The 12,015-nt window shown below is 33.6% G+C and overlaps 1 protein-coding gene across 1 annotated transcript in view; it reads right to left on the reverse strand.

Moving 5' to 3' along the window:
* Positions 1 to 12,015, reverse strand: part of LOC110036674 (callose synthase 7-like) — a 107,660-nt gene that overhangs the window by 81,426 nt on the left and 14,219 nt on the right. The window contains 9 exon segments of the mRNA XM_020741172.1: positions 138 to 272; positions 1,005 to 1,128; positions 1,220 to 1,311; positions 1,417 to 1,506; positions 1,660 to 1,827; positions 1,935 to 2,045; positions 2,130 to 2,217; positions 2,305 to 2,417; positions 4,642 to 4,742. Of these exon segments, the coding sequence (XP_020596831.1) occupies positions 138 to 272; positions 1,005 to 1,128; positions 1,220 to 1,311; positions 1,417 to 1,506; positions 1,660 to 1,827; positions 1,935 to 2,045; positions 2,130 to 2,217; positions 2,305 to 2,417; positions 4,642 to 4,742 (1,022 nt within the window).

A 12,015-nucleotide genomic window follows, 5' to 3' on the forward strand; every position in this document is an offset into this window, starting at 1 on the left:
TATTATTCAGAACGACGGGATAAAAAAATGCAATCATTTTGGAAGACTTTAACTACTCAATAAGTTTTCTTAGAAGCCAGCATTGAAATTTCCTTGAATAGGAAAAAAAGATAAGAGAAAAAGCAACATGGAGGTACCTTGCGCGTTACCAGATAGATAGGAGTTATAACCTCTTTCAAAAACGATTCTTCCCCTTGATATGCAGGTTTAAAATACTCTCCACTAACAGAATGTACATTGCCAAATAAAATTGCCCGCAGCTCATTTGCCATCTAGTTGTAATTCAAATACAAGGCATTATCACGTGATCAATTAATTAAAAGAAAAAACTAAAGCTAATCAGCAGCAAATCTAAAAAAGGCCAGCTGACTCCGTATATTGCTAAGATTTGGAAATTGTAAACGATGAAAATTCACTTTGCTCAACGACAATAATGCTAGAAATTTTGGAGTTTAGAAATTTACAAATATTAAGTTAAATCCAACTTCAATCTTTATGATATAGTCTAGCTAACAACTCCAGCAGTAGGAGATCACTTCATTTAAAAGAGACGAATCAAATTAAACAAACTTTAAGTTACATTAATCAGGAGAACTAACCCAAATATACCTTAACGCACATAGAACAATATCATAGATGAATCAACTGTTCCAGTATGTACAGTAATGGAAGCTTAATAAAGAATGCTTTACAAACCATAGCAACTGACATCAAGACACACACCCATCATAAGAGATGGCACTGTTACTTTCTCAAGAAATCAAAGCCAAGATACCGAGTCTAGCCTCAATGTGAACAAGTATTTGATAAGACTGCTAGTGGCAGAGATTATTATGGAGTATCCAAAAGGATTCACCTATTTGCAAAATTTTAAATAAAAGCAGTAATCTGAACCCAATGATTCATATCAGTACATAGCAAGTAAGACTATGATCAATATCATAAAACAATCAAAGGTCCACAACAAATCTAAAACAACAACCTAGCACGGAAAAACCACTCACATTATGGAATATATAACATATGCACTCAGGCATAAAGCGAATATTTGAGGATTCACCCCATATCAATAGATAAAGTCCAATATAAAGAAGCTCAAGCTGTTGTGTTGCAGCATTAGTTGGGAACCTGCATTTACAGAACAGATCAAGTCTTCATGCTATAATGTGTTCTATGGGATGACAAAAATCGTACTTCATGGGATGGATAGAGAACTCACTTCAAGTTTGACTCGAGATGTAAATAAGCACACCAAGTCTGATAGTTCTTAAATATTCTTTCCAATAAATATCTCACTGTACCACTATCCAACTGTCAATGCCAAGTTCAAAATTCTCTAAGTTAATAAAATAATGACAAATATGACGTACTGAGAATTGAAAAAAAAATGAACTACAAGTGTGAGAAACATATCACCAGAGAATAATCTTCATGGCTTTTATTTCTTATGTCAATGTTTGCAAGCAACAAAATCAGGTGCTCTCTTTGATTCTCCACATTTCCTTTCTTCATAACAACAATTTTAATGTGCGAGATTTTAAATATCTTATTAGGAACTAAACATGAAAAAAAAGTCATCTAAAAGTAAACAAATTTTAACAAGCTCTCATAGTAAAGGAAAATAGAAAAATATAACCATCTAAAGGCGCCATTTAACACCTGAAATCCAAAGACAAGCTTAAGCCAATCAAGCACATCTTTAACAGATCTATTCCCATCGTCAGGCATGAAAGATCCATCAACTTTCTGTGGGACATTCTCTGATGAGTTCACTCTAGGCATTGGAAGGTTATCCACATTTTGAAGAGCATGGACTGCTGCTTTTATCTACATTATCCAAAATGCGATGTTGAGATCAAATTTAGTTGAAAAAGGTAGGAAACTATGTAGCTGAAAGAGCAAACAGATCTCCAGATTGATAAGATAGTACTGACCTCTGGAAGTTGCATGATTGGGGAGGCAGCACCAGAAGCATGAAGAGGAAGAATGTTGTAGTGAGTAAAATGAGCCTTTTTTCTCTCTACTTCTCGAGCATACCTATTTATCTGAGTACAATTACATCCTTGTAATCTACCAAGCCAAAAAAAGAGATTGAAAAACAGAGCCTTATAAATGAAGGGAAACCAAACCTCATCATCCACTCTCTCTGATGGTACCACAGTTTTCAAGACATCATATAATACTGATGCAATCTGATAATGCTTGGCCATCTCCTCACTAACAAAATGAAGAGTCATAACATATACAAAAAAGTAATAACATGAATAAACTTTTAGCGATAAAAGCTCAATCCCAGAGTTTTACGGTTTTCTTCTTGTGGGTCCCTCTTTGACAAAATTCTCATAATACCACTGATAGAACTTCTGGATTTCTCTCGGATCACTTCTAGCAAGTTGCGGTTTTGTTTCTGCTTCCTCCTGCCACAACAAAAAGGAAGGGATTTGCAGGCTTTAAAAGAAAAATTCATGTGCGACCCATTTTATAGGTGGTCATGGGTTGATGATTCTATAGAAAAGCTGCATTCCAGAAGGTAGTCGAATACATGAATCTATAGAAAAGGTTCATGAAGAAGATGCATTGAAAAAATATATGTTCCATAAGCAAATTAAAATCAGTAAAACTATGCTCGGACAAAGACTCACTCTAGTAGGGTCCAAGTGATGTTTATGCGTAACATACAATCTACAATATCATTGCTGCTACAAGAATGGTATAATGGATCAGGTTCTTCCTAATTCTGATGGCTAACTGAAGAAAATTCAATATGAAGCCCAGATAACCATATAGAATGCTCAGACGTCAATATGGCAAATTAATAATACTAAACATCAGATTGATGTGAAAAAAATAAGCTAGGAAACTATGCAGAAACTAAAAGTAGATAATGATTTGATACTCTAAGGAGACCAAAAAGAACTTCAAACTGGAAAAATCACCAAGTTTATCATAAACCAAACACTCAATGCTCAAAAATATACATATTTTAAAATGTATATTTGACATGACAATTGCCTAACATTCAGTAGTGAAAATTTATGACAACAAACGGTTGCATTTGAAAACAAGGAGCTTAAAATTAGTAGAACAAATAATGAATTAAGGATCATTTGGTTGGCTACAAAATCAGTGTACTAAATTTGGATTGTAGATATTTTGCGAATGGTGATGCTCTAGCAAATTTCCAATGTATTCCAAATTCGCCAGCTTTGACTGACTTACGAATACAAGGAAAATTATAGTTGTTGCAACAACCCCCTGCTGCTAGCCATTATGCCACCACTGCACACTCGGCGCCCGCCGCAAACCATCATCATTGAGGGCCATTACTAATCACTAACTGCCACCCCAACCACAGGCCATCACCATTGGCAAACACAGTCGTCCTCCTGGTACATGCCAGCGGGTTTTATATTGATATTATTTTATCTCAAACCAAACACAAAAAAGTAAACTCCTGCATTTGTTTTACACCAAACCAAACAACTCTAAAGTATTTCAAATATACTACATTTTAATGATTCTACATTCCTTTTTCAGCAAACCAAAAGGCCTCATTGATGTGATATCAAAATTATCAATCAATATTGTTGGAAAATCAATGAACTGTGAGTGTAATATTATATTGGGTGTAATACACAATAATTAAGATATCGATAAGAGCATAACTTAGATTTAAATATAAATTGTTAAAAAGGTTAATTGCATCAAAAATACTATCAAAGTGATTTATAGGCAAAATTCATAAAATTGGGATCAATTTAATTGTATTATGTGGATCTGCTTGTTGATTGTTGGGCAACAATAAAATAGAAAGTGAGGGCAAAGTCATGCATGCAAGAAATTGGAATATTAAGATGGATATGTTGTAGACTAAGAAGTATAAATGAGAAATTAAATTATTGAAGTGATGGTGGATGCCTTACTTATTCAATATAAGGTAGTAAAACGTGAACACATTTAGTTATAATAGGTACAATGGAGAGTACAGGATGCACTAACATGGCGGTTAAATAGAATTAATATGAAATGATCAAAGAAAAAGAGCCAAACCAATGATAACATGGCAAGAAATTTACAAAAGAATTTTCAAAAAATAGATTTAATGCAGCATGAACTCGACAATCATATCGTATAAGCTCTCCTCTCCTTTTCCATGCCAAAGCCTCACCTCAAATACTCGGGAGTAAGGCTACAGTTTATGATGATTAAATTGCACATTTTGTATATTTATCTGGCCATCAACAAATGCATGTATTTCTGTGTTGTGTGCACGCGCAAGTCCAGGAAACATTTCACCTCCATTCCATTTTATCTTACAAAAGCACCACATTTTACATTTTTCATTAAGAGAAAGAGCATTTTTATAGTCTCTAACAAAGTTCTCAAACATGAAAAATCAGCTTCGGGTAGTTCATGATTTCTGCTTTGCAAAGTTCAAACCACATTCCATAAATTCTAAAAAAAATTATTTTTTCTTTTCGCTACTTTTGTGCATGTTAGGATGACCACATGCAACCTCAAATTCATAAGATGAAAACAATCAAAGCAGCAAAACCAATCATCTTCATACATCAAAGCATGACAACTTTTTCTCTTTTGTTTTCTACTTGGCAACTTGGAAATAGGGAACTAAATGTGTACCTTTTCAAGCCTATGTAGTAGATAGGTCTTGAATTGACGTATACCACGACCACTTGAAGTAGGATCCAAATAGTGAGCCTTCTCAAATGCATGAAATCGGCCTTGATTAAAATTGAACAGGAAGCATGTTAGCAGCAATTCAAGAATAAAATAACGCTTGCCAACAATTACATCTGATGATTTGAATAGAACATCAACCCAAACAAGTTAGCCGATAACATTCAGCTGCACTGAATTAAATCAGATGCAAAACAGTCTTCTTAAATTATGTGCCCCATGCTTGAACATTCATGAAATTGGAAACACAATGGATGAAGAAAGGCATTTCCCACATAAGCATTTGTCAAGTGATTAACATAAAGAAACCCATAGTTTACCATTGAACAATAGATGAAAACATGAGTTACAAACAATTACAACTTTAATATTTACAAGCAAAGCACTCAAATATTTAGCACCGCATAAAAATCACTATTAATAACTCTTTAATGTTGAAATAAACATTTCGAATCATAGGTTTATGTCACCAGTGTTATAAATATCGAATTTTAGGTGTTATATATTTAAATACATAGGAAGTGTGTGATATGCATGTCTTTTTTTTTCTTTTTTTTTTAATATGTTAGTCAGCCACATGGAGCAAAAACAAAAGCCATCAAATTTTAGGTCAAAGATATTGCAAAAATATTAAGAGAAACTGACGAAGATGGAGAATGTGAATGGTCAAAAAGAAACTAAAGCAAGACTGATTTAAAATTTGTCATATAGTATTAGACTACTTAAACGATTTAAATTCACTAAAGCAAAGCACTACAACTATATTATTGAATACATGAAAAAAATGTGAACTGTTGCATTCTGATCGTTGAAGATCCCAAAATTAGACTATTTAAGTTTGGATCTCTTTTAAGACTCGAGATTATAAGGGAAAAGACACCTCACTACATTATATTTATTAAGCAAGTGTTTTAACTTTCATTTGAATTTAAAAAGATGTTAAAATTCAAATTTCTAAGAGCACTACCACATACTCAACAAGTTCATCACTTCCACAGAGTAATCAACTTCAACTATAAAACCTATCACATCAAAAGATGGTAACACTACAATTAATAAAAAAAACTAAAAGAAAATTAATGGCATCTACATTAGGGTCAAAATTTTCTACAAAGATGTATTTTAGTGACATCAAATGGTCATTTTGTTAGTGTCCTAGTTAGAAATTATGTACAAATGTGGAGGATGAAGATGATGAAATTAATGATTCTAAAGGTTTACATGAATTTATCAAAAAATTAGTGATTCCTTCCATTATCTACTTTACTTGCACCTAAAACATATCATAGTTGGGAGACTGTAGAAAATAGGGACATTAATAAGATCAACAACAAATATAAATGCCATATATCTCATTTGGATGAAATATTGGATATGATGAAAGAAGTTATAATAATCTCTAAAATTAATTTGAGAAGTGGATAACATCATACTAGAATAAGAGAAGGTAACGAGTTAAAAACTATATTTGAAATTGAAGTTTGATTGTATGAATGGTTGTTAAAGTCTTTTGGATCGGCCAATACGTACAGAACTTTCAAGAGGGTAACAAACCACACCATGTGATTTTTAACAGAAGATATTGCAATTTATAACAAAACGAGTTAATCATTCGGTGCACCTTAGGAACTTTTTATCAATCAGGAGTAAATAAATAAGGCAATTAAGAGTTTCCTTCTTTACAAGGTCGCATTAAATCCCTTATTTTTGCACGAATTCTTTTCCTTTTAAGCTAAATATTTAGATTAGAAATATGTATTATTAAGTTACATAAAATATATTATGCATTTTTATATATACTTAAAATAAATTGTACAGACTATTATTTATAGCAATAAAAGCTAAGGAAAATAACATTCAACCTATTCACGAAAACTTTGTCATGGTATCAGAGCTTAAATCAGTCTGAATCATTGGTATTCTTCAGCAGTAGCCCTAGCCACGATCTCCTCTTCAGCCTGCGCCTCTTCAACCTACGCCCAACGCAGCGGAAGCGAGGTGAACCCGACGTGAAAGCCGAACTTTGGTTTTCTTTGATTTTTTTTTTTTGGGGATTTCTTAGTTTTTCTTTAGCTTTAGGTTGATTTTGATCAACAAACTTCTTGATAAATACTTTGTGAGTGACAATTCTGTTTGGAATGTCGTCTGAAATCTTAGCTATCAGATTTACGGAAAAGAATTATGCTGCATGGGAATTTCAGCTCAGAATATTCTTGAAAGGGAAGGAGCTTTGAAGCCATATTGATGGGTCTTCTCCAGCACCAACTGAGCTGAAAGATATCGGTCAATGGGAAGAAAAGGATGCTAGGATTGTTTCCTGGATTTTGGGATCTATTGAAGCTCATATGGTGAACAATCTACGATCCTTTGGCACGGCTAAAGAAATGTGGGAATACTTGAAGCGTGTTTACAATCAAGATAATACTGCAAAATGCTTTCAATTGGAACTTGATATGAGTAATAATAGTCAGAGGAATCTCTCAATTGAACAATATTATTCTAGCTTTCAAAATTTATGGAGCAAATATGCTGGCATTATCTATGCTAAGGTGTCAAAAGAGAACTTAGCTAGTCTTCAGACTATTCATGAAGCGTCATGATCAGTTTTTAATGAAGCTCAGAACTGAATTTGAGACTGCTCGGGCTGAGTTGCTGAACAGAAATCTCGTTCCTTGTTTGGATGTCTGTTTTGGTGAATTACTGCGTGAAGAATAAAGATTGGCGACACAAGCTGCTATCAGCACAACAGATGGATCATCATAAATAGTTAATATTGCATATGTTGCTCAGACCAAAGGGAATGGACCAGTGCAGTGCTACAGCTACAAAGAACTTCGACATATTGCACGCAATTGTAGTAAGAAGCTATGTACTTATTGCAAGCAAAAGGAACATATTATTACGGAGTGTTCTAAACGACATCGGAACCGCAAACCACAAGCACTTCATGTCATGGTATCTGACACTCAAAATGTTGGCTTAACATCCACAGTTGTTGGCAATAACCAATCAGTTCTCACACCATATATGATTCAACAGATGATTCTCTCTGCCTTTTCTGCTCTCGGTCAATAAGGGAAAGGTAAAATTATTACTTATGTTCCTTCCCCTTGGTTTGTTGATTCAGGGGTCACAAATCATATGCTGACACGGTTGATTTATTGCATAACCAACGACCATACACTGATACTCAACATAATCAGGTTGCTGATGGAAAAAATATTTCAATTACAACAGTTGGTGATATTAACTCATCCTTCAAACATGTTTTGGTTTCTCCTAAATTATTTATTAGCTTACTATTTGTTGGTCAAATTGTGAATAATAATTGTAACGTACATTTTTCTCGAGATGGATGTATTGTGCAGGATCAGGTGTCTGGGAAGGTGATAGTGAAGGAGCCTAAAGTGGGCAGGTTGTTTCCATTACAATTTATTGTTCCTCAGAATGTGTCATGGGCTTCTTCAGTTGTTGAGAATAAGGCAGACGTCTAACATAAAAGATTAGGTCATCCAAATGATATGGTGTTGAAGTATTTGTTTAAAAGTTGTGACTTTTGTTCTACAGATAAGAGTTTAGTAGTTAATTGTTCTGTTTGTAAACTTGAAAAAATAAGAGATTACATTTTCCTATTTTAGGCAGTCGTGCTAATAAATATTTTGACATTATTCAGAGTGATGTTTGGGGAATTACACATGTTATTTCACATGCTCAATATTGATATTTTGTGACATTTATTGATGATTACAGTTAATTTACTTTGATCTATTTTTTGCATTCCAAAGCAGAAGTATTTACTATATTTCAAACCTTTGTAGCATATATTGAAACTCCGATCTTTACTTGCATTAAAACCTTACGGTCTGACAATGGTGGTGAATACATGTATCATAAGTTATCATGAGTTTCAAACATTTCTCCATAACAAATGTATTGTTTCACAACGTTCATGTCCCTATACACCTCAGCCGAATGGAGTGGCTGAACGGAAAAATCAACATCTATTGGATACAGTGCGCACATTTCTGATAGAATCTTCTGTTCCAGCTAAGTTTTGAACTGAAGCTTTATCTACCGCAGTTTATCTCATTAATCGTTTGTCATCTCAACAATTGAAGTATGATTATTCATTCTATTGAATTTTTGGTATACATCCTAATTATCATATGCTACATACTTTCGGATGTGTTTGTTTTATTCATTTGTCTGCTCATGAACGTCATAAATTGGCAGCTCAGTCAGTACGATGTGCCCTTATAGGGTACAGTTCTAATCATAAAGGTTTCGTGTGTTATGATTGGATTAATAATCGATAGCATATCTCTCAAAATGTAATTTTCTTTGAACATGAATATTACTTTCAGCATCATTTGTCGACACCGGATACCGTTATAATTCCACAATTTGATAATTCTTGTTCTGATAAACAGTTCAAGTATGACATTGTCTACACACGACGTCTGCCCCCTTCATCTCCAATTCTCCCCGACCCTGCTCCAAAAATTGCTCCAATAATTCCTCGACGATCAACTCGGCTCATTAGTCCTCCAGATGGATATGGGTATTTTGCAATTTTAACTAATACTATTGTTCCTACCTCTAACTTGCAGGCTACTAAACAGACTTGCTGGATCAAAGCCATGCAAGAAGAACTTCAAGCACTTCAAGAAAATCATACTTGGGATATTATGTCATATCCTGTAAGTGTTAAACTCATTGGTTGTAAATGGGTTTATTCTCTTAAGCTTCGATCTGATAGCTCTCTTGACAGATATAAGGCAAGATTGGTAGCTATTGACAATCGACAGAAATACGGGACAGAATTATGAAGAAACCTTTGCACCTATGGCTAAGATAACAACTGTCCGGTTGGTGTTATCTATTGTTGCAACTAAAGACTGATTCTAAGGCAGATAGATGTTAAGAATGCATTTTTGCATGAGAATCTCAAAGATGTCTATATGACTCCTCCAGGCTTGTTTTCTACACCCTCGCAAGATTTTTGTAAGCTCAAACGATCCCTATAAGGTTTGAAACAGGCTCCATGGGTCTGGTTTGAAAAGTTTCGCAATACTCTTCTTAGCTTATCTTTCATTCAAATTAAGTATGATTCATCATTATTTCTTTGCAAGACTGACACGAGAATTGTTTTATTATTAGTCTATGTTGATGATATTGTCATCACAGGATCTAATAATCAATTGATGTCTCAGCTACAGGAGCGTCTTCAGGGTTCTTTTCATATGAAAGCTTTGGGTAATTAACTTATTTTTTAGGATTTGAGGTTCACTCTTCTCCCGCTGGTATTTCTTAATCAGCACAACTATATTAAGGGACTCATTATTTTGGTTGGTCTCCAAGATAGTCGCTTTATTGATACTCCTTTAGAAATAAATGTCAAATATAAACAAAATGATGGTGACTTTCTATCTGATTCATCTCTGTATCGACAACTTGTTGGGAGTCTCAAATATCTGACTATTACACGTCCTGATATTTCATTTGTTGTGCAACAAGTTAGTCAATTCATACAGGCACCCACACATCTTCATTTAACTGCAGTTCGACGTATTGTTCGGTATTTGAAAGGTACTTCTCATCGTGGTTTGTTCTTTTCTGCGACCTCTCATATTACTTTAACAGTCTATAGTGATGTCGATTGGGGTGGTTGTTCTGATACACGTCGATCTATTTCTGGTTGGTGCACGTTTCTCAGCAACTCTTTAATTTCTAGGAAGAGCAAGAAACAAGATCGAGTATCTAAGTCACCTACTGAATCTGAATATCGTGTTATGTCCTCTGCTTGTTCCAAGATCATTTGGCTTCGGGGTGTATTGGCTGAGCTTGGTTTTCCTCGGCTCAAGTCTACTTCTCTTCATGCAGATAATACTAGTGTTATCCAGATTGCTGCTAATCCTGTCTTTCATGAGCACGCGAAACACATTGAAGTGGACTGTCATTTTATTCGAGAAACCTATGAGGATGGTGTTATTTTCTTCTTCATATCTCTTCTGATCTTCAAAAGGCTGATATATTTACTAAAGTTTTTCTCGACAGCGTCATCAGTTTCTTGCTGGCAAATTGATGCTTCTTGAACAATCAGCATCAATTTGAGGGGGATATCAATCAGAAGTAAATAAATCAAGAGAAAATAAAATCAGACAGAATTAAGAGTTTCTTTCTTTACAATGCCACATCAAATCCCTTATTTCTGCACGGATTATTTTCCTTTTAAGCTAAATATTTAAATTAGGAATATGTATTATTAAGTTATCAAAAATTTATTATGCACTTTATAATGTACCTAAAAGATATTGTACAAACTATTATTTATAGCAATGAAAGCTAAGGAAAAAGGCATTCAGCCTATTCATGAAAATTTTGTCACATCTGAGCTTTTACAACTACAAATTATATTTGAATAAGAAAAATATTATTTTGCGACTAAATTTGTGGTTTTCCTCAAGTTCTGATGTGTTTATGGATGAATAATATATTGAATATGATATGTTTAATCAAAATGATTATCAAAACCTGCTAATACACAGTACATTTGGAGTTTTCATGGTTTAGTTATTTTTTATAAAGGATTCATTAAAGGTTTAGTTTGATACTTTTGCTAACAAAATAGACTTACAAATATACTTGTGCTTAAGTTACCCAACTTTAATAAAATATTCAAGGTTCCTTGTCTGAAAATAGAATAAGAAACAGAGGAGAGTTAAGTTAAGAAAGACATCTCATTACATTTTAAATAAGGAATTAAATTAAGCCAAACAGAAATATCATACTATTATAGAAAATCATATGATATATTGTAAGCTTTTCCATACTAGAGACAGTAATAGTTGCCTAAGAAATATGTCATACTCTAATAATTATTATCAAGTTCAAAATATCTGAACTTCCAAAAGAATTTGAAGCATTGACATACTAAGTGGATTGAGTTTCAATAAGAATATTGTTTAGCCTTAAAAACTATACATGATCTAATAATAAATCAATTGATGCTTTGGTCAGCAATTTTTTTTTCTATTGCATACCATGCAAGATAAGGTTAAAGGGGTTGACAAGTAAAGGGGAAGTACTTTACATGTAAAAAATTAGGTTGAATTTATGAAGGAAAAAATGAGTCATTGTTGCTTACTAAAGATTGCATGATTAAAAATGGTTAATTTAAGGGTACTTCTCGTTGTATTATTGAATTAGCAATAAGAATGTTTTTTATTTTAAAATCACATGATGAGGATAGTGTTGGACATTCTGGTAGAGATAGGACCATTGCAATGATTTAGGATAGATATTTTTTGCCAAGTT

Source organism: Phalaenopsis equestris, unplaced genomic scaffold (genome assembly GCF_001263595.1).
Source record: "Phalaenopsis equestris unplaced genomic scaffold, ASM126359v1 Scaffold209617, whole genome shotgun sequence".
Classification (NCBI taxonomy): Eukaryota; Viridiplantae; Streptophyta; class Magnoliopsida; order Asparagales; family Orchidaceae; genus Phalaenopsis; species Phalaenopsis equestris.